This window comes from Mus caroli, chromosome 2 (genome assembly GCF_900094665.2).
Source record: "Mus caroli chromosome 2, CAROLI_EIJ_v1.1, whole genome shotgun sequence".
NCBI lineage: Eukaryota > Metazoa > Chordata > Mammalia > Rodentia > Muridae > Mus > Mus caroli.
In genome coordinates this window covers 78802851-78824362 of record NC_034571.1, presented here as the reverse complement: position 1 = coordinate 78824362, position 21512 = coordinate 78802851, and the positions used below count along the sequence as shown (strand labels likewise).

At 41.7% G+C, this 21512-nt stretch overlaps 1 protein-coding gene across 1 annotated transcript in view; it reads left to right on the top strand.

Moving 5' to 3' along the window:
* Ctnnd1 (catenin delta 1) overlaps positions 1 to 11596 on the top strand; it is a 26027-nt gene extending 14431 nt beyond the window's left edge. Inside the window, exons 8-19 of the mRNA XM_029484975.1 lie at positions 604 to 770; positions 1160 to 1177; positions 1614 to 1682; positions 3019 to 3146; positions 3451 to 3601; positions 4385 to 4577; positions 5029 to 5143; positions 5690 to 5777; positions 8522 to 8584; positions 9946 to 10049; positions 10408 to 10494; positions 10781 to 11596. Coding sequence (XP_029340835.1) covers positions 604 to 770; positions 1160 to 1177; positions 1614 to 1682; positions 3019 to 3146; positions 3451 to 3601; positions 4385 to 4577; positions 5029 to 5143; positions 5690 to 5777; positions 8522 to 8584; positions 9946 to 10049; positions 10408 to 10494; positions 10781 to 10792 — 1195 coding nt within the window. The 3' untranslated portion in view covers positions 10793 to 11596. The remainder of the gene's footprint in view (positions 1 to 603; positions 771 to 1159; positions 1178 to 1613; positions 1683 to 3018; positions 3147 to 3450; positions 3602 to 4384; positions 4578 to 5028; positions 5144 to 5689; positions 5778 to 8521; positions 8585 to 9945; positions 10050 to 10407; positions 10495 to 10780) is intronic.
* Positions 11597 to 21512: the final 9916 nt, after the last annotated feature.

The following is a 21512-nucleotide window of genomic DNA, read 5'->3' as shown; positions in this document are numbered from 1 at the left end:
TCTTTCTTTTTTTTTGTTTTTGTTTTGTTTTTTGTTTTTCGAGACAGTGTTTCTCTGTGTAGCCCTGGCTGTCCTGGAACTCACTTTGTAGACCAGGCTAGCCTCGAACTAAGAAATCCACCTGCCTCTGCCTCCCGAGTGCTGGGATTAAAGGTGTGCACCTCCACGCCCGGCCTAGTGCTGTTCTTATAGCACTGATTTATAGGTGCATTCAAGATCATGCCAAACTTGTTGTGCAGCAAGTGCTGTTGATGACGAAGCCGTCCCTTCAGCTCCAAAGGTAGTTTTCTTTAGGTGTGTGTGTTCCGTGTAGAGTTACGCTGCTTAGTAGTCTTCCACATTATATATTTTCTTAGTAGGGAAAACAGGGACCTAAGTGTTGGGTCACCAACTAGTTGTAGAAGCCAGTACATGTCTATAATTAGACGACCTGTTAGCATGAAGGAAACAAGAATTTTGAGGATCTTGGGGTACTGACAAGGCAACCTGAGAGAAGATGGATTGAGTTATGCATTTAAGATTGATATTTTAATACTCAAATCATGGAGACTTAGATTTTCTTGGAAGTTATAAGCATTCTCTTTTCCAATGAACCTTTTTGTTTTATGTCCCTAAGCTTGTGGAGAATTGTGTTTGCCTCCTCCGGAACTTATCATACCAAGTTCATCGTGAAATCCCACAGGCAGAGCGTTACCAGGAGGCCCTTCCTACTGTGGCTAATAGTACTGGGCCACATGCTGCCAGTTGCTTTGGGGCCAAGAAGGGCAAAGGTGAGTTTTGCTTAGTTCCAGTTCTTTAATATGGGACAAGAGGAACACTTAGCTTTATAATAAATAGTGTGGAAGTCTCCCTAGTAGAGATGTGTTGTTTTGCTCTGTTGCTCCTCCCTTGTTCTACATGCTTTGACGGGTGGTAATGGTGGTGGTGGTGGTGGTGGTGGTGGTGGTGGTGGTGGTGTGTGAGGATGGTGACGATTGTTAGTGAATTGGCATCTGGGGCAGTGAAGGACAAGAACTCAGCTACACCGGGGCCTTCCTCCCTATTCCTCCTCCTTCTCTGCTTTCTTGTGTACTTGCCCATGATCCTGTTGACATCTTTCTCCTGCGTTTTCATTTCTCTCCTCGCTCGCTCGCTTTCCACCTTGGTGATGCACTGGCAGATGAGTGGTTCTCCCGAGGTGAGTGCAATGTTTTAAGGCGCTTGTCTCCTAACTGCATGGTTTGCTTTTTACCGTTCTAAAATCTCGTGTTAGCCTTCCCCGGGGATGCATGTAGGAAGACTTAGCTGAGGGAAAGCATTGCAATAAGTTTAAATCTTCTGGGTAGTGGTTTTACATGTTGTTTCTGGGCAGCAGTCCCTGTTATCAGAACTCAATTAACAGCCACAGGAGTGGTCATCCTTTTGTACAGTCTACTGCCTGTTTTGGTCTTCCTTGTTTCTGCATCATCCTGTTGGGACAGTTATGTGTGGGGTTTCTCTTCTTTTGCCTCTTTTGATGCTGCATCTCTGATCTGAAGATTCTAACTGAAGGATGAAAAACTGTCAGGTTGAATCTTTCCTTTTTTAAAAAAGTTTTTTCCCCTGTTCTCTCCACCTTTTCTCCATTTTCATAGGGAAAAAGCCTACAGAGGATCCAGCAAATGATACAGTGGATTTCCCTAAAAGAACTAGTCCTGCTCGAGGTAAGCTACCCTCCTTATTCTCCAGAGACTTTGGATACGCTAACATGTTCTGTGCACTATGTTAATATTTCTCTCTGACTTAATGGATTTGAGGTGACAGTGAAAGTGTTGGGAAAAGTCACAGTATTTAGTCTAGAGCCAAAACTAGGCTGAGTATAATGGTGCATGCCTATAGCCTTAGTACTGCAGGCAGGAGGATTGCTGCCAGTTCAAAGCCTTGTGGAGGTACAGAGGGAGAGCATGCCTCAAATAAATAAATAAATAAATAAATAAATAAATAAATAAATAAATAGAAAAGAAAAGACAAGACAAGACAAGACAAGACAGAGACTTAGCTCTCTGAATGGCCACTGCAGCTTTTGGATCTTGAACCTTACTGTTAAAAGATATGTCTTTATCATACTTTAGATGTTTGGACCCAGTATATTAATGAATATAAACTTGCTCGCTTTCTATAAATATAAAAGTTGTTAATTAAATTATGTTAAATCTCGGGTTGTCTATCATTTAGTTGCATTCATGATGGGGAGAATGACCAAGTTAAATTAGAAATACTTTGTTTTACATGTTGAATCATTAAGCCTGGTTGCTTATGGTACAAACAAGTCTAAAGTTAGCTATGAGGTACAAGTCAAGGAGAGGGGAATTGAATACGACTGAGTTGATGTCTATTCTCTTTTTACCATGGATTAGTTGCTGTTTGTTTGTTTTTGAGACAGGGCCACACTGTGACCCTGGTTGTCCTGGAATTCTGTCTGTAGATCAGGCTGGCTTCAAACTCACAGAGATCCGCCTGCCTCTGCTTCAAAAGTACTGGGATTAAAAGTGTATGACACTGCTTTGGGCTAGAGTAGTTATTCTTAAAGCATGGGATCAGCCGGGCGTGGTGGTGCATGCCTTTAATCCCAGCACTCAGGAGGCAGAGGCAAGTGGATTTCTGAGTTCGAGGCCAGCCTGGTCCACAAAGTGAGTTCTGGGACAGCCACGGCTATACAGAGAAACCCTGTCTCGAAAAACCAAAAAAAAAAAAAAAAAAAAAAAAAAGCATGGGATCAGCTGGGCATGGTGGTACATGCTTGTAGTCCTTACTCAGAGATTAAAACAGGAGGATTGATTGTGAATTTGAAGCCAGTCTGCTTGACATTGCAAGACAGTGTCTTAAAAGACAAAACAAAAACCTCTAAGAAAAAAGAGACATGAAATCAAGGCTCTGAATTTGCTTATGACTTAATAGGGAAATTGCGGTGCCTAATAATGGAGAAGCAGCACTGCAGGCAGCCGGAGCTTGGTTTGTAGGCACTGATTAGTAATTTCTGTCTTGCCCTTTCTTGTGCAGGCTATGAACTCTTATTTCAGCCAGAAGTGGTGCGAATATACATTTCACTCCTTAAGGAGAGCAAGACACCTGCCATCTTAGAAGCCTCGGCTGGAGCTATCCAGAACTTGTGTGCTGGGCGTTGGACAGTGAGTACCTCTAAGTAAATGGATTTGGGGATGGGGGTGTAGATAAGTAGTAGTTTGTGCCGGGCGTGGTGGCGCACGCCTTTAATCCCAGCACTTGGGAGGCAGAGGCAGGTGGATTTCTGAGTTCGAGGCCAGCCTGGTCTACAAAGTGAGTTCCAGGACAGCCAGGGCTATACAGAGAAACCCTGTCTCGAGGAAAAAAAAAAAAAAAAAAAAAAAAAAAAAAAAAAAAAAAAAAAAAAAAAAGTAGTAGTTTGCTACTCTGTAATTTTTTTACCGCTTCCAATGTGCTCATATTTCCTAGTATGGCAGATACATCCGCTCTGCTCTTCGTCAGGAGAAGGCTCTCTCTGCCATAGCTGATCTCCTTACTAGTGAACATGAGCGAGTAGTGAAAGCTGCTTCTGGGGCACTGAGAAATCTGGCTGTGGATGCTCGGAACAAAGAGTTAATTGGTAAGGATTTGAACCAGTGCCTAGCACAGTGCCTGGATTCCAGCAAATGTTTAATCATATGTTGACATCACTGAAGAGAAGGATACTGTAGTCTTCCATAGTTTATGTTTCTTAGTGTTGAAGGTTCACGGTTTAGTGCACCTTAAAAAAAGCAAGAAGTGATGATTCTTCTAGAACATTATAACCACTATTATTTGTTGAATATCTGCTTTATCTATAGGCATTGTTAAGAACTTTTTTCTTTTCATTTGCCCAGAATTAAACTAGTTACTTAGTGGCAGAGTCCAAGTTCCTGATTTTTTAAAAAATTCATAAAGAATGTTATGCCTTACTGGGCAGTGGTAGCACATGCCCTTAATCCCAGCACTGGGGAGGCAGAGGCAGGTGGATTTCTGAGTTCGAGGCCAGCCTGGTCTACAGAGTGAGTTCTAGGACAGCCAGAGCTATACAGAGAAACCCTGTCTCAAAAAAATAAAATAAAAAAAAAAATACTACGTCTCATAGATTATCATAAGATAATACTGAACATACTGTTTTCATTAGTGTGTCTGAAGAGACCAGATAGTATATTTAATATCCAGCATTGCATTGTCTCTGTTCACTTGAGGAAATAGATGAAGGGCAGTGAGTTTATGGCTGTCTCATGTTCTTTGCCCCTTTGAGATAATCTTTTGTGATAATGGAGTTGGTTTGTGTGGCTAGAACTTACACTTGGCCTGATTCCTGAATCAAGTGTATTGTGAGCCTCCTCCTGACCTTTTTTTTTTTTTTTTACTGCTGTAGGCAAACATGCTATTCCTAACTTGGTAAAGAATCTGCCAGGAGGTCAACAGAACTCCTCCTGGAATTTCTCTGAAGATACTGTGGTCTCTATATTGAACACCATCAATGAAGTTATCGCTGAGAACTTAGAAGCTGCCAAAAAGCTTCGAGAGACCCAGGGTATTGAGAAGCTGGTGTTGATCAACAAATCAGGGTGAGCTTTTACTTAATCACAGCTAAAAGAATTTGAGTATGAAAGAAGAAAGAAAGATGATAGCACTCTCCTCCTCTTCCATTCTGTGAGATTACATCCCCTTCCTGTGACATATGGAGAGGTCTTGATCTATTTTCATTCTTCATGTTTGTCTATAAATTGGCATGGATTGTTATATCAAACTATTTATGTCAGTGTTTCAGGATTTGGTGAAATTTGACTCCACCCATTTTTACATTTTTATATCCTTGTGCTGTTACAGCAGTAGTTCTCACCTGTGGGTTTCAAGTTATGAAGTAGCAATAAATATAAATTTATGTTTTGGGTCACCATAACGTGAGGAACTATATATAGCATTAGGAAGGTTGAGAACCACTTTGTTAGAGAGTATAGGTTCTAAAATTCCCTGTTCTGAAAACCAAACTTTGTATGGCGTTACTTTGCTTCACAGGAATCGTTCAGAAAAAGAAGTCCGGGCGGCAGCTCTTGTCTTGCAGACAATCTGGGGCTATAAGGAGCTTCGGAAGCCACTGGAAAAAGAAGGGTGGAAGAAATCAGACTTCCAGGTGCAATAACTCTTGACAGAAACTTTGACTTTTCTTCTCTTTTACTCCTATATGTCTTCGGTTTCTTCTAAGTCCAAGTCTTTTCCAAGATAGTAAAGACACTACTTTTTAGTACAGTGGTGCTCACAGTTTATTTTTGCTGAAGTAGTTCTACTCTCTCAATGTTGAACATACAGTAAGTAGATGGTGCTGGTAGTAAACAGTGGTCATATATGGCCACTGTGAGTTTGCTTCCTGTCTTCTCAGATCCTTCCATGTACTTAGCATTCTCTGATCCTTATACCTCTGTCCCCCACTAGCACTATAGATATGTGCTACTGCCTAGACTCAGATTCTTTCTGAGGAGTTACCGCTGTCAATAGGCACCTAGCATCTAAACCCTTTAGGAAGAATGTGTGAGTGAGGGCTTGGGTAGGTGAACGTGGAGAAGGAAACCCATGCTCTTTAAGGGCTTCTGAAGCAGGAGGTGTATGGTTAGGAGGAGGGGCCAGGAAGAAGTGGGTGCCTTCAGGTTTCTATGACACTGGGTTTTATGTTTGTCTCCAGGTGAATCTAAACAATGCATCTAGAAGCCAGAGCAGCCATTCATATGATGATAGCACTCTCCCCCTCATTGACCGGAATCAAAAATCAGGTATTGTAACCAAGCAGTGCAGCCTTCTCTGTTTAGTGCTCCTGGAATTCTTTAATGGCTTATTAACTAAGAAATGGGACATGTATTTATTCTAAATAAGTTGGACCCAGAGTAGGGGAATAATGTTTTACATCATAATTATAGTGTGTAAGAGAATAGGTTTGAATTTAGGAATCTTAACAAAGCAGTAAGGGGTGTGGTGGTGCACGTTTATAATCCCAGCTAGCACTCTGAATTGGGGAAGGAGGATCAGTAGTAAGTCAAGGCCAGCATTGGCTACATGACACCCTGGCTCAAGGGAAAACAAAACCAAAATCAAGATAGTTAGTAACCTGAGTGGGGCTCCTTTAATTTGCCTGTGAGCTTCAAGTTCCCGGAGAGTGAATCAGTTCTCTGTTTAATCTCTTCCTCTCTTAAGTTTCTATTCTAATGACTAACTAATCTGGTTAATTATTAGTGCTTTTCTAGTTGGAAAAAATAAAAACCATTGACAACCAGAAAGTCCATTATTTCTAGTCCCAAGAAAAAAAACCCACTGTTATACTGTGTGTATGATTGTGTTTTTGTGTTTGTGTGGTATTGGGGCTTGAATCCAGGGCTTTCTAGGCAAATTTTCTGTGTCCCTGAGGTAGAGCTTTTTAAACTGCTTTATCATGGATGAATTATATATTTAGTATTATATATATTTTTCTATTTCACTAAAAGTATGTACTGTAACCTTTCTTATCTTAAGATAAGGCTTTTGGCTTTTGATTCCACCCATGGCTTTTGGAGTATGGTGTGAGGACCCCAAGATTCTTAGACTTATGTGCCAATGGCATAGCAGCAGTGCTTGCTGCTGGCGGCCCAACATAGATGAGGTAGTGACGCTATTCTGAACAAGTCATTTTTATTCCCACCTATTCTACAGTTAGAAAGTTACCTCCACTTAGGCGCATCCTAGATGGAGCTATAAACGTCATATTTCTACCCCTAAGTACACATTATTTGGATGTGTAGTGCTATGGATGAAATGGGAAGCTCTGGCGGATTTCTGAGTTTGAGGCCAGCCTGGTCTACAAACTGAGTTCCAGGACAGCCAGGGCTACACAGAGAAACCCTGTCTCAAAAACAAAAAACAAAACAAAACAAAACCAAAAAAACCAATTTTGACTGAGTGTGGTGATTCATCCCAGCACTTGGAAGGCTAAGGCAGGAAGATTGCCCTTCATTTAAAGCTATCATGGGCTACATAGGGGGTTCTAGGCCAGCCTGAGCTGTAGAATAAGACCCTGCCCCCAAGATCCCAAAGGAGAAAAGTACAGCCCAGAAAATCATACCCATGTTTCAGAGCTTGTAACTTCCCACTACTGAAAGGACTTTCTCTAGAGCTATCAAGTGGCTCAGCAAGTAAGTTCACTTGCTATTGAGCCTGACAGGAGCCTGAGTTCCATTGATGAGAGAGAACTGACCCCTGAAAGAGGTCCTCAGACCTCTGTATCCATGTTATGCTGTGGATGGACACGGACACATGGACATACACACTCACTCCCCCCCCCCTCCCTCCTACATGCACATTCATGCCCATGCACACACACACAGTATAATAATATAATTTTTCAAGGCTTTTATGATTATATAAGTGGTGATATAAATGTATTTTTTAAATACACATAAATAATAAAATGTGTTAATTTTTTACATTTGCATAGTTCTGTAAACTGTTCTCTCTCAGGGAGACAGTGCCATAATATTTCAAAAATCTGTACAAGTAAATGTTACTTAACCCGTCTATTTTTTGTGGGTTTCTTGATGCAAAGTCTTACCATGGTTGCCCGGAGCAGGAACTTGTAGTGTCTCTGCCTTCTAAGTGCTAAAATTATGAGACTATGCTCAACTTCAGTCTGTTCTAGTAACCCAGAGTTAAAAGTGATCTATAAAAGTGTTCAACAGTGCTCCCCAGCTCGGGTTTGTTTTTTCATTAGAATGTATTATTGTATATGATGTGTGTTGTGGGCACGTATACTCTGGCCTCAAGGGGAGGTTGTTCTTGTAGTTATACCTGACTTCTGGGTTCAAACTCAGACTGCCAGGCTTGTGCAGCAAGTGCTTGAGCCCCTTAGCCACCTTACCAGCCCACATACAGTGCTTTTTAAATTGAAGGCATTTATGATGATGCAAAAAAATATTTCTGATGTGGAATAGGTGTTTACATTTCTGAATATAGTAATATCTGCTCATTCCATGCCAGTGAAAGTCATTTGCGTCCTCATTTATTTCATATGTGTGTGATTGAGGACGAGGCAAATGCTTTATTTACTATTGAACTATATCTTTAGCTAGACCCTTATAATTTTTAAGATTAAAGGGGCTTTCAGATGTAATGGCCCATATTGTTAAAGTCGTCCCCCCTCCCCCCATTTATTCTTTAATTTGTTTGGGTGTGAAGGTACATAGTGGAGGTCAGAGGGAAACTTGAAGGGCTCAGTTTCTTCACAGGTTGTTCCCAGGGATACATTCGGCCATCAGGCTTGACAAGTGCCTCTGAAAGGTTTCTTGTATTTGGGTGTCTATAGGAAAGGGGTCAGAATTCTGCTAGGGCTTTCCTAGAACTGTAGGTTGTGATTAGTCTTGGCACAGACTATGTGCTGAGTAAAACTATTGAATAAAGGCAAGGAAAGATGGCACTCCCAAAAAAAATGTCTACTTTATATAGATTTTGATGTATTGGATTTTGACTTGGATAACTTTCTAATTCCATATAGATAAGAAACCTGACCGGGAAGAAATTCCAATGAGCAATATGGGGTCAAACACAAAATCATTAGGTAGGTGGTGAATTCCTGTCTAATGTTGCAGAATAGTGTTTAATTGGGGTGAGTAGGAATTCTCTCTCTCTGTACAGGGTCTCAGGTCACATACTCAGGTCTTGAACTCACTACAGTTGAGTCTGATCTTGAACTCCTGATCCTCCTGCCTCTACTTCCCAAGTGCTGATACTATAGATATGCTCCACCATACCTGACTTACCATTTAACATCCTGAAGTACAATGATTGATTATCTCATTTAAAAGGAGATCTGAAAATATAATAAAATTTGATCAGTCTACTCTTTTTCTACATTTTCACATATTGCTGTGGATGGGACAACCTTGAACTTACAAAACTTTTAAAACACTTTTTCTTTTTTGAGACAGGTCTTTCTGTGTATTCATGGCTGTCCTGAAACTTGCTTTGTAGATCAGACTGGCCTTAAACTCACAGGGATATACCTATTTCTGCCTCCCCTGTGTTGGGACACTATCATGCCTAGCCAATTTATTTTATTCTGTATGTATGAGTGGGATTTTTTTGCCTGCGTGTATGTTTACCAGGTGGCTCATGCTATCAAATGTCAGAATCCATAGAACTGGAGTTAGGGATAGTTATGAACCACCAAGTAAGTGATGGGAATTGAATCCAGGCCCTCTGCAATAGCAAACTGAACTGCTGAACTATCATCACCTTGAATTCTTGATAGATCCTCTTCTTCCCACATATGTTCTCAGAGAGTCTCGTGTGGCATATAACTAGTATAGCCCTAACTCTCTTTGTTCTTTCTCCCTACTCTCTACTGGTCTTTTTTTTTTTTTTTTTTTAAACAAGATTTCATAGCCCAGGTTAGCTGAGGATGACCTCGAATTCTTGTGCCTCCTTCCTATTTGCTATTCTATCATTCTACTTGGGTATATGAAGGCTTCTATGGGAATGTCCTTCCCCTTTGTTCTTCTAAATTCTTTTCATTCCCAAAAGCTAAACTCAAGTTGTGTTTTGCTTTATCAGTTTCTTTCAATTGTTAACATATTTCTGTCTTCTCTCAATTTCAGGGCTGTATCTCTTTTGTAGGCCAGGTCTCTTTAGTATCACTCACCATAGAATACACTGTTGTTTCTTGTTGTTATTGCTTTGTTGTTTTTGCAGTGGTGGGAATTGAATCTAGACTAACCACTCTACCACTGAAGTACATCCCCAGTACTGGGTATTTCTCATACATCATCTTCCCCATTATACTCAAGTTATGTGTAAGTCTTAAAAAGCACCGGTGTTTAATATCTTGTTGGTGCATCTGAAACAGCTCATTCTCAATCTAATTCACATACATTGTATACTAGAAGGAATATCTTATTTCTGTGTACTTTCTTCCTCTAGATAACAACTATTCCACACTGAATGAGAGAGGAGACCACAACAGAACACTGGACCGATCTGGGGATCTGGGTGATATGGAACCATTGAAGGGAGCACCCTTGATGGTAAATCCTTGTTATGTATTGCTGTGTATGAGGCTAATACTATTTTGAAACTGTATGATATATAAAATGGGGGGGGGGGGAAGAGAAAGATAAATCTTTTTTGGTAGGTGTTTCTTTGATGCATCTTGATGTTTCTTGGGATGTTTCTCATTGGTTGTGTGGATGTATTTTGCAAGCGTTGCTGATGTCACTGACACTAACTAATCTGCTCTCTAGTACATCTTCCTGCTCTTGCACTTACCTGTACTCTCTAACAGTGTTTGTTCACTTTACAGATGTTGGGATTCCCCTTCCATCTGGCACACACTTAGAGAGTCTTACCTTGGTTGTCTTACTAACAAATTGCATGTGTTCACAGCAGGACGAGGGGCAGGAATCTTTGGAGGAAGAGTTGGATGTGTTGGTTTTGGATGATGAGGGGAACCAAGTGTCTTACTCCCCCATGGTATGTCCTCCAGTCACCCCTAAATGGTCCTGAGGAAGGAGGTTCCTGTGTGCCTACTCTTTGCCAATCATGCTGATCTGATCAGGCCTGCGATACTTGTTTGAGCCACATGGTACTCAAGGGTTCTACTTCTGTGATCATGACCTCTTCCAAGGCTGGGATACAGCGGATGAGCTGATTCTATGTTGTGTGCTGCTTTCCTGCCTCCAGATTTGCTCAGCTGTGTGTGTTTCTCCTGTTGTCCTGTTCTCTGCCTTATTAACAGCCTTCTCTTTTTTCCCTACAGCAGAAGATTTAGCACCACTCTACCTGCTCCATATGGGCTTATAATATATTACTTTTATTTTTTGGTGGTGAAATGGACTGATGATTTTTTTCCTTTCTTCGCTGGACTATTGTGCCAACTGCCAGGCTGACTCCTACCCTTGTAGCCCAAATTGGCTGCCGACATCCGTGAATTACCTACATCTTCCACTGAAGTTTAATTGTCCTATCCTCCCAGACCCTACTTCCAGTTTTCCCCCAAGAAACCTGACTCAGTTATTTGCATATCTTGAGAAACTGCTGCAGATTAGCTCTTTTTGCCAGCCTTCCCTGGAACTCTCGGCCTTGCATAGAGGGAGGGAGAGTGGAACTCTCTACTGGAAGCAATGGGAAGAACTGAAAATTACACGCTGTCTGTTCAGCATTCTGACAAACTGATGACTTTTAATCAAGACTATTTTTTCTGGTGTGGGGGGAACTTTTTATTTTGTTTTGGATGGGGAAGTGTGAGTTCTTCCCTTATCCAGTGGCGATTTTTGAAGCCAAGAAGGCTGGAAACATTGGCACATTCCACCTGGCAAGGGCCCTCAAGTAAGTGAAGTACTCCCCAACCTCAGAGTGAGAACTCTTGTTCCACTTGTTCGAGGCAGGGACCACAAAGGACCTACAGACTCCATCTCTCTGTTAGCTTCAGGACAACCTTGGGGTGCTGTCCTGACCAAGGCTGTCCTTAACCCTCCTCTCCTACCCTGTGATAAACCTGCTAACTTGACCTGGCCGTTTTGCAAGATGCTTTGTAAAAAGGAGAATGCCATGGAACCCCTTGGTTGAGAAGAAACAGAAAGATTGTCTATTGAGAAGATGAACCTCTAGGAGGAATGTACATGAAGTGGTTAGTCTGAAACTGGCAGGAAGCTTCAAAGCTGGCTTTCCCCAGCCCCCTCACCCCATCTCTCTTCTTCCTTTATAAGCTTGTCCTCCCTCTCCTCCCCTTCTCTGGATTTGTTGGCCAACTTACAAGACTTGTACATAGCTCCTCCCCCTTTGCCCTTGTAAGGTAGGAGTTGCCCTGGCTTTGCCTCTTCTTTGTGCCTTTGGCCTGGGGTGCATCTCCTCCCTCTCTTCCAGGTGCCTTTCTTTGCCTCTGCAGTCTCATTTGTCATGATTTTGCAAGTTAGACTTTGTTATTTTCCTACCCATTGTTGACCCCCCAGTAGCTGAAGCAAAGGAGAGGAGTGGTAACTTAGGGAACTTCAAGTCCCTACTGGGTGTTGTTAAAGCCTCTGACACAGCCACAACAGGCTTCTGCTTAACAGTGTACAGTTGGGATTGGTGAAAATCTATCCTGATAAGTCTCAAAGTGAGGCTGTTAGGAGGGAGTGCTGTGACTCTGACTCCTTAGTCGTCCTCAGTTCCCATCATCTCTGAAAGGCTACAGGGAATCAGGCCATGCCTCCATTACACCCTTTACTGTTGTAGTGAGTGTTACAGCTTGGCTAGAGAAGCAGCTACTATGTGGGTGCAATCTTTTTTTTAACATTTTCCTTATTTGTTTTCTTTCCTTAATCTAAAAGCTCTATTCAATGCAACTGGAATTCTTTATCCCTCTTGTCCTGTTCCTTAATATATTGAGGCTATGGGGTAGGAGAAAAGTGCACAGCCCACCAACTCCTTTTCTTATACATTACAGTCGCCCCCCTCCCTGCAACCTTTGCTTCCTTCCCATTTCTTCCTAGTCCCATTTCCCTTTTCTGGTAAAAAGGAGCTCTGTGCTCTCTGTGACCCTCAGAGTACACTGCACAGGGGAGCCTCCCCCACCCACATCTATCTGCCTCTGGTTTTGGGTTCTCTTGTCCTCCTCTGCTCTTCCTGGTGCTCTTTCTTCTCGGTGGGGTGTGGGTAATAGAATAGCCATGGGCTTTGGGGACCTTTAACTGTTTTTTTGTTTGTTTGTTTTGTTTTTCCTTTTTCATTTATAAAAACACTAAACATTCAATTTCAGCAAACCAAAAATCCTACCCTCCCACCGAATACTACTAAGGGGCATATCTTCTGCTCTGTATCTTTTCTCTCTCTCTTTCTCTTGTTAATGCTTTTAAAAACAAATGAGTTTTTTATATAAATAAAAGTTTTTAAAGTGTGTGTGTGGGAGGTCTGTGTCATTTCTTCACTTCCAGCTGCACTTCTTCCCTCCTTTCCTTCTTGGTTACTTTGGTGCCAGTGTTGTTTTTCTATGCAGAGCAGCCAGAAGGCGGTTGGTTGTCTCAGGATGGGCTTACTTTAGTTTCAGTCCCAATTCTTATGAAGGAAGGTTCTTTGTAACACCCTCCCACTCCAGAGTCTTCAAAATATTTAATGAGTGGCTGAAGTAGACATGGGAACTTTCTGCTATTAGAGTTAGGAAGTGAAGCGCATACACTGGCTTCCCCATTCTCGGGGTTCTCGTACGTCACAACAAAATCAGCACTGAGCAGAGCCCTCTAACGCTTGGCTCTTTTGAACACAACATACCAAATCTAGAAGATTAGAAGCTAGCAGTCCCAACAGCTACCTTAGTAAATGTGAAAGATTTCAAAGTCCTCTGCACGAGAGCACTGATCACAGATCATGGCCCTATGGAATCGGTTGGGTTGTTTGATAGGACATCCTGCCAAATTGTATATGGTTAACAGAAACCGGATCACTGGGGGTTATCTTTACTGCAGATACCAAAGATTCAGACTCATGGAAAGACACTTTTCCAGGGCCCTTATGTCCTGTCATATAATTTAAAGATCTCCAGAGAATTTGTATAAAATGCTTATTACATAGTGACATTTTCAATCACTGTATTATAAAATTATTGGTCTGTTCCCAGTGATAGCCCAGGATCACCACATTATACAAGATGTAAGAGCTTTTGGGGGCTGGTGAGAACCGGGCAGCTCCAGCAGTGGAGCTGTGGAGATTAAGGCTTGGCTTGCACTTACACCTGTAGTCTTAGAGCTGAAAAATAAGATACAAATCCAAAAACTTCAGCATCTGCTCTGCTGCAAAGGTTCTGTTTTTATGTAGAGAAAACTGGCCACTGGTCAGCAACTTTTCCTCACTGGTATTGAGTTAGATCAAAACCCTGCTGCAGGCTGGCCTTAGCTCATGATCCTCCTGCCTGTCTCCTCGGTGCTGGGACTGTAGGTGCCAATCACCATGTTCCGCTACAGAGTTTTCAAAGGTCTAGATCAAGCCAGCCCTAGTGGTACGCACTGCTGCTAATCCCAGCACTCGGGTGACAGACAGACACCAGCCTGGGCTACATAGCAAGACTTTGTCTTGGTCAGTCAATGAATCAGTTATTCATGCTCAGACCTAAACTGAAATGTTGGACTGACCTATAAGCGCCAAATATGGTTTGATTGGTTTTGAAAGCCAGGGCCTCACTGTAGCTAGCCCGACCAGTTTGACCTTGAGCTTGTGACAACCCTTCCCAGGTGCTGAGATTATACTGCCACCATGCCTGAGTTTCTTGACAGTGCTTTAGACGCAGCCCTCTTGATACTTCTCACTCATACTAACATTAAGAAACTTTTGGAATTTGTTCCTTCTTAGTGGCTCTTCTCAGGTTTTGTTTTGATTGCTTTCCTGGTTTTTGTTAGTTTTTTTTTTTCCAGGTTTATTTTATAGTCTATGGATGTTTTGTCTGCATGAATGTCTTGCATCACACACATTGCACATGTGTATAATGTCCAAAGAGACCAGAAGAGAGTGTGGCATCCTCTGGAACTGGAGTTACAGTGAGTGGTTGTGAACTGCTATGTGGGTGCTCAGAGTAGAACTCAGGTCCTCTGGAAAAGCAGCGTGTGTGTGTGTGTGTGTGTGTGTGTGTGTGTGTGTGTGTGTGTGTAGTGTGTACATGTGTGGTGTGTACATGTGTGGTGTGTGTGTTTGAGTGTGTGCCAGTTGTGTGATTGCTCTTCAGAGCCTCTCAGAGCTGAGTCATGGAATTACGTACGGGCTGCTTAGGTGTAGGTATTCAGACAGAATTTGGGTCCTCTCTTAACTGTTAGGCCCTCTCTCTATCCCCCTTAGTGCTTTGTAAGCTATAGAATCTGGAGATCCACTTTTATGAACCTGAGCAAGTAGATAAGAATTGCCTGTACTTGGTGCTTGAAATTGTAGATTCCAAAACTGGGTGTAGTGAAACATGCCTGTAATCTAAGCATTTGGGAAGCTGAAGCAGGAGGATTGCTATAAGTTTGATGCCATCCTGGGCTACATTGCCAGATTCTTATGTCAGAAAATAAAAAGACCAACCTTTCCCATAGCCCCTTCTTGGGATGAGCTTGTATCTCTGGAGTAGATCAGCTGCCTTTGGCACAAGATGATAGTACTGTATCAATACCACAATAAACTCCTGCATTTCACTTTGAAATTGTTTCATAAGTTGGTCTCAGGAATCTGAACCTTGTAAAGTGACGTAGATTATGTGGTTGATGTAGGTGGCTATCTAACTGATCTAGGACACTTGCTTGTTTTCAGTATGGAACCCAGAATGGCTGGCTAACTCTTGGCAATAGTAGTGAGTATGGGTAAAAAGACGATTCATAAAGAGAACAGCTGAGTTGAGGCTGGGCCTGTGGCATCTAAGGTCTAGTACTTCTTTATCTTAGTAATCATCTATGCAATTCCCAGGCTGACCCTGAATGTGGTGCCTTTTAAGGCACAAAGAATGTCCTGGATTATGAATAATTAAACTTCTTCTGGCTACAGAGGGTACCTCAACTAGGGAGCAAGTGGTCCCATCATCCAAAGCCAGAGACATCAGGTGTGGAAATGAATCATTCCAGAGAAAGGGCCTAGCCCAAGAAAGCAAACATGGAAGAAATAAGATAACTGCCTAAAACAAACTTCTTTTTCATAGAAGAGACTTTTTGAGTTTTCTGCTACCTGTCCCTTAAAACATCAGTTCTTCAGCTGTTGCGGCCAGGATTACTGACAGACAGAAAAGCTGGAGAAGTGAAGTAGTCCGTTGCCATTAACGATCTGTCTGTATCATTGTGACAAGTTTTTTGAGTTTATATTTTGTGTGGTGTACAGTGACCAGGGTCAAAAGCCACGAGTAAACTGAGTTGAGAGCTTTGCCCCCATGCTCCTAATGACTGAAGGAATTTCAAACATTTTTGTTAGCATGTGACAACTAGTCTTTCTAGAACCTGCATGTATTCTTGTCCTGCTGCCATTCTCTGATTGTCATCTTTAGTGCTGAAGGACAGTCTAATGCTGTAATGTGCCCCAGGAAAGGGAATACATGCGGGTGGGACATCTGTTCATGTACCAGTCACGTTCTGTGCGCTTCTTGTCTTCATCATATGTTTTGTTTTCTTTTGTTTTGTCATTTTCAAACAAAATTTGTTTTCTTGATGCTCTTCACATCCCTTTCCCATCCCTTTGGCTCTCTTTGTTTTCATCTCAATCCTTGTTATAGGATTTATGTGGGGCCTTTTTTTACTATTCAGGCTCTGCTTTGGAAAGATGGTGTGGATTAGATTCCCTGAAAATGCTTTCCATAGATGAAAGTAGGATAATATATATTTATTAAAAAATACCCTTCACTCCTGTCTTGTTGGGATTGAATTTGGGCGTCGCACATGGTAGGCAAACACTAGCACTGAGTCACATCCAGCTGTATATAAAAATAACTTTAAACACTGCTGAAGAGGCACAAAATAAAGCTGATAAAACAAAGCTAAGACTGGGATCCTTGCAAGTATCTGATAAAACTAGCCTTACTCAATGGTTGCCAAGCACAGCATACCTTTAGCTTCTAAGGAATGTGGGAAGAAGGGAAGGAGTCCACAGAATGCTTAGCATAGAGATGAATAAACACTCATGACCAGATGGCTTGTTATGCAAACCTTGTGATCCAAGTTCAATGCTTGGAACCCACATAAATGTGGAAAGAGAACCAATCTCAAAAGTGCATGCATACCTATTAAGCAGCAACAAATACCCCGTTGGGAGAGACAGCAAAGACCCTTGTACTGATCTTGATAATTTGCAGTGCAAATTTTGACTACCTGTGTGACCCACAAACTCGTAAATAGGGACTTTGAAGTGGTACTTCATTGGTCACACCTCTAGAAGATTTAAAGAAGTCGGTGCATTTTCTCTGAAGATTTAGAAACAACTCCCATAAACTTGAGCCAGGTCCTTAAGTTAGGCAGAGTAGTAAAAGAGCAGTGGAAATGGTGATAGAAGATGCATAAGCCAATCCCTAAATACTTCAGATGTTGGCACAAGCACGCACTATAACAAGATACAGATTTGGGTCAGTGAGCTCCAGTGGTCAGAAGGCCTACTAAGCAAAGCCCTGGGAGACGATGTGAAGCTTACAGCATGTAATTAGTGAGTAAGCGTGTTGGACAATGACATGTAAGTTGAAAGGGTGATTAGAGTAGAATTCTGTATTGAAGAAAAGTAAAGATGCTGATCAAAACTTTTGTGAAACGTGTTTCTATTAGCTGTAACTATTGAAGGATAGAAATAGAGCATATGACTTCTAAAGAAAAGGCAAAAGCAGAAGGTAGCTGAAGTTGATAGAATGAGCTGGGCTTAAAGGCTGCAGCAGTAGAGGAGGAGCCTATGTCATCCCAGTGCTAGGGCTAGCATGCAACAAGTGAACGGAGCATAAGTGGGAAGCAAGTGTAGAGACAGAAGACGTCTTCCAAAAGGATGAAGTAACTTGAGTAAAGCTTCAGTAGCTGGTCATGTAAGCTTGAACACAAGGGTAGGACCCAATACTATTACATCTTGCTGCCTTATTTTATAAATTGCTTTTTAAGAAAACCTTGTATCTATGCATGTGTTCACATATGTGCACACATGAAGGCCAGAGGCCAACTTCTATTAGCGTCTCTTGGTCTCTATTTTGGGGGAAAGTCTCTCTGAACTTGAAGCTTACTAATTAGCTAGACCACCTGGCCAACGAGCTCCTGGGATGTGCCTATCTCTATTCCCTAGTGCTGGGGGAGATGAAGAACTGGATGTAACAGCTGCTGAGAGTCTGACCTCTTGTCATTATGCGAGCATAGCCAACCCTTCCTCCGCTGTGAAATGTACCTTCTTTGTTCAAAGACTGCTGCCTTTAGGGTAAGAGAGCCAATGAGGAGCACTGTGCTATCTCAGGTCATTTGGGCACCATTCATCATTTCCTGGGATCCAGGATCTCTCTCAGGGCCATTAGCTGAAAATCTGGAATGCAGATGGTCCATAATCATGAGACACATTTCCAATAGACACTCACTCCTACTTGCACTCCTACTTACATGGAACATAGCTTAGATTTTCCATGGGCTCCAGATGATATAATGTCTTCCTCAAACGGCAGTTGCTTTAATCTTTCTTGAAACTAATGTCTGATATCTAGCTCGGGGTCTTGAAGTCATTCAGAATGAAAATGTGTAAACTACTCAGCACCAAGCTCAGGCTTTGGTGCCTGGCTTCCTGAATTTAAATTCTCACTGTCATAGCTGTGGAATCTTGCAATCTCTGGTTTGTTTGTTTGTTTGTTTTTGTCTTTTGTTTTTGTTTTTTTAATAAATGTTTCTTTCATTCAGTGGTGGGGGTTGCCTACAGCCTTGCATATGCTAAGCAATCACACTTACCAAGGAATCATATACCCAGTTCTCTTTGGCAGATTTCTTAATCTTTTGTACCTCTTGTCATGGAGTCTAATATGTACATATGGTGAAAATAAAATGAGATTATGAATGGAATTGCACTTAAACTGTAATTGGCACATACCAAGTATGTTGTAGCTATTATTATTATTAGCACTATTTTGAGATGGGCTCCCTTTATTTAGCCCAGTCTGGTCTTGAACTCACACTAGTCTTCCTACCTTAGCTTCTTCATGGCTATGATTTCAGGCATGAGCCACCATACCTGACATATTTCTTTATTATTGTACCTATCATTAGATAGTTCTCTCTGCAATTATATGTACATGTATATGCATTTGTTTATATTAATTCGATGATTATTTTGCTAAGTAAGTTATGTCTAACTTCTTAAAGGATTATTTCAAGGGCCACCCAAAATGACAATTAGTGTACATGTTCAGTTCCCAGATTAGGTTAGAGTGGTATTAGTTATTTGATAGATAGTTACACTTCTCTCATCTAGGTCCTATTCTAAATGTCTATTAGAAATGATCTGTGCGGAAATTAAAGTCAGGGTTTACAGATCACTTTATGGCCAGGCCAGGTGGAAGTATCCATCAAGTCTAGATGAGACTTTTAATAGACTTTTGAACCTGATGGAAAAAGGCTTTTTTTTTTTTTTTTTTTTTTTCCAAATACCAAGGTTTTTTGGGTGTCTGAATCCTTGGGAGGTAAGGAAGTAATTTGCTTGCAGAGCCTATGAGAACTATGAAAAGATTTAGTTGGATGAAGTCACATAAAAAGCTACATATATTTGTTAAGTACATTGCTATATACGAGGACTTATTCTGCTTATAAAGGTTATCATGAGCACAGGCCCTTGTATTAAGAAAGCCAGAGAAAGAGTTTGAAATAGTAATGTTATTAGATCACTGTTAAGGAGAACAGTATAGAGTAGGAAAGGTTGTGTAACCAACTACAGGAAGCTGCATAATTTGAGGCAAGAGATAATGATAGCTTAGACCACTGCAACATATTATAAAAAAGATTACCAATTCAAGGTCTATGTAATAATGATAGTAACAGCGGGTATCTCCCCTCTTCCCTCTCCTCACCTTTTCCCTCCCCTCCTTCCCTTCCCCTCTCTTTCCCCCTCCCCATCTCTTCTCCTTTCCTCTCCCCCTCTTTTTTTTTTTTTAAAGATTTATTTATTTATTATATGTAAGTACACTGTAGCTGTCTTCAGACACTCCAGAAGAGGGCGCCAGGTCTCATTATGGATGGTTGTGAGCCACCATGTGGTTGCTGGGATTAGAACTCTGGACCTTCGGAAGAGCAGGAAGAGCAGTCGGGTGCTCTTACCCCCAGAGCCATCTCACCAGCCCTCCCCCTCTCTTTCTTGCTCCTCTCCTCCCCACCCCCCTGTGGGCTTGAACTTGAGGCCTTGAGTTATCTAGGCAAGCTCTCCATCATTGAGCTGTATCCACATTTTCACTTCTGAGATAGAGTATCACTAAGTTGCAAACTGGCCTTGCAGTTGTGACCCTCCCACTGAGTCCAGTCCAGTGCTGGGCTTCCATGCCTGTATCCACACACCCTGCTAGTGCTTTCTCTGTATGACACTTTTAAAGTCCTTTGTATATACTGACATTTACTCTTTACATCAGCCCTGTATAGAAGGCAGTGACATAAACGTACAATACAAAATAATCCTAAGGCTGTGCTTTGTATTACATGTTTTTTCCCTGTTTAATATTTACCACAACTTGCTAATTATCCACATTTTAGAGATGAAGAAATTAATTTTAAAGTAATTAACTAACTTGCCTGAGGTCTCATTTTTGTTTGTTCCCTTGGACTAGTTTTGGAACCAAGGCTGAGTGTTCACCTCTTGTAATGGGTTTATAAGTATGCACTATTATTATGTCTGGCTTGGGGTGTGAGGCATTGAATGGAGAACTTGATGCATGCTAGGCAAGTGCTTTAAATTTACTACCTACAGTGCTATATCTTTAGTACTATTTTTGTTTTTGTTTGTTTTTTGTTGTTGTTTTGGGTTTTTTTGAGAGAGGGTCTTGTTGCTGCCCTGGAACTTGGAGTATAGACCTTGAACTTGGGGCCAGTCCTCATTCCTCTGCCAACAGATTCTGGTAACCACCATGCCCCGTCCTGAATCCTTTGTTTTTTTAAACTACTGATTTCAATTGGTTTAAGGCAAAATTAATGGAACACAAGGATGAAGATGAGTTAAGGATGCTTTTCTGGTTGCTGGCTGATACCAGCCACTAGCTGAAATAGGAAACAGTGATGAGTACAGGGTGGCAGGGCTCTGTGCTCTAGAATCACAGAGAGGACGGTTTCAATCTGTTTAACTCTCTTCCCCTGGCGTATTAAACTTGGGTTCAGATTCTGAATTTTAGAAATGGAGATAGTCATCTGTCAGGAGACATGGTATGCTGGGCTGCCCTGGCTCGTCCTGGTCTCTCTCACTTGTCCCATGGTCTCCACCTATCTTTTCTCCTCCTTTTTCTCCCACTTTCTCTCTAGTGGGAGGCTGGCACACTGCTGTGGGAACTCATGGGTCTTTTACGCAGAACCAGTGCTTCATCTTTGTCCCAGCAGACTTACTGCTACAATGCAGACTTGCAGGGCTTATATGGGACCAATGCCGGTTGTAGCTCTGCCCTTACTGCAGCTCTTCACAGCAACACCCTGCCCAAGGTGGAGAAGGTTCCAAATGGGCAGTGCCTAGTAACCACCAGTGAGGGAGAGACAATGCATGGGTGCCCTGTGTTGTCAGAGGCCATCACCTCCTGCATAAGGGCATGCACCTTCTGACTTGTCACATTCCAACTTCACACTACTTCATATGTTGATTTTTTTTTTTTTTTTTTTTTTGCAGAGTTGGGGTTTAGGAGCTAAAGTTAGCTTGGTAATGATAGATAGAGCAAATGCCTGTTATGCATGGTTTTTGAGTTTAATCCTCAGGTCAGACAAATTCTTTTTTTTTTTTTAAGCACTTTTATATGCTTTATTTATTTTTATTGTATGTACATTGGTATTTTCCTGGCATGCATATCTGTATGATGGTGGAACTTGAGTTAGTCGTGAGCTGCC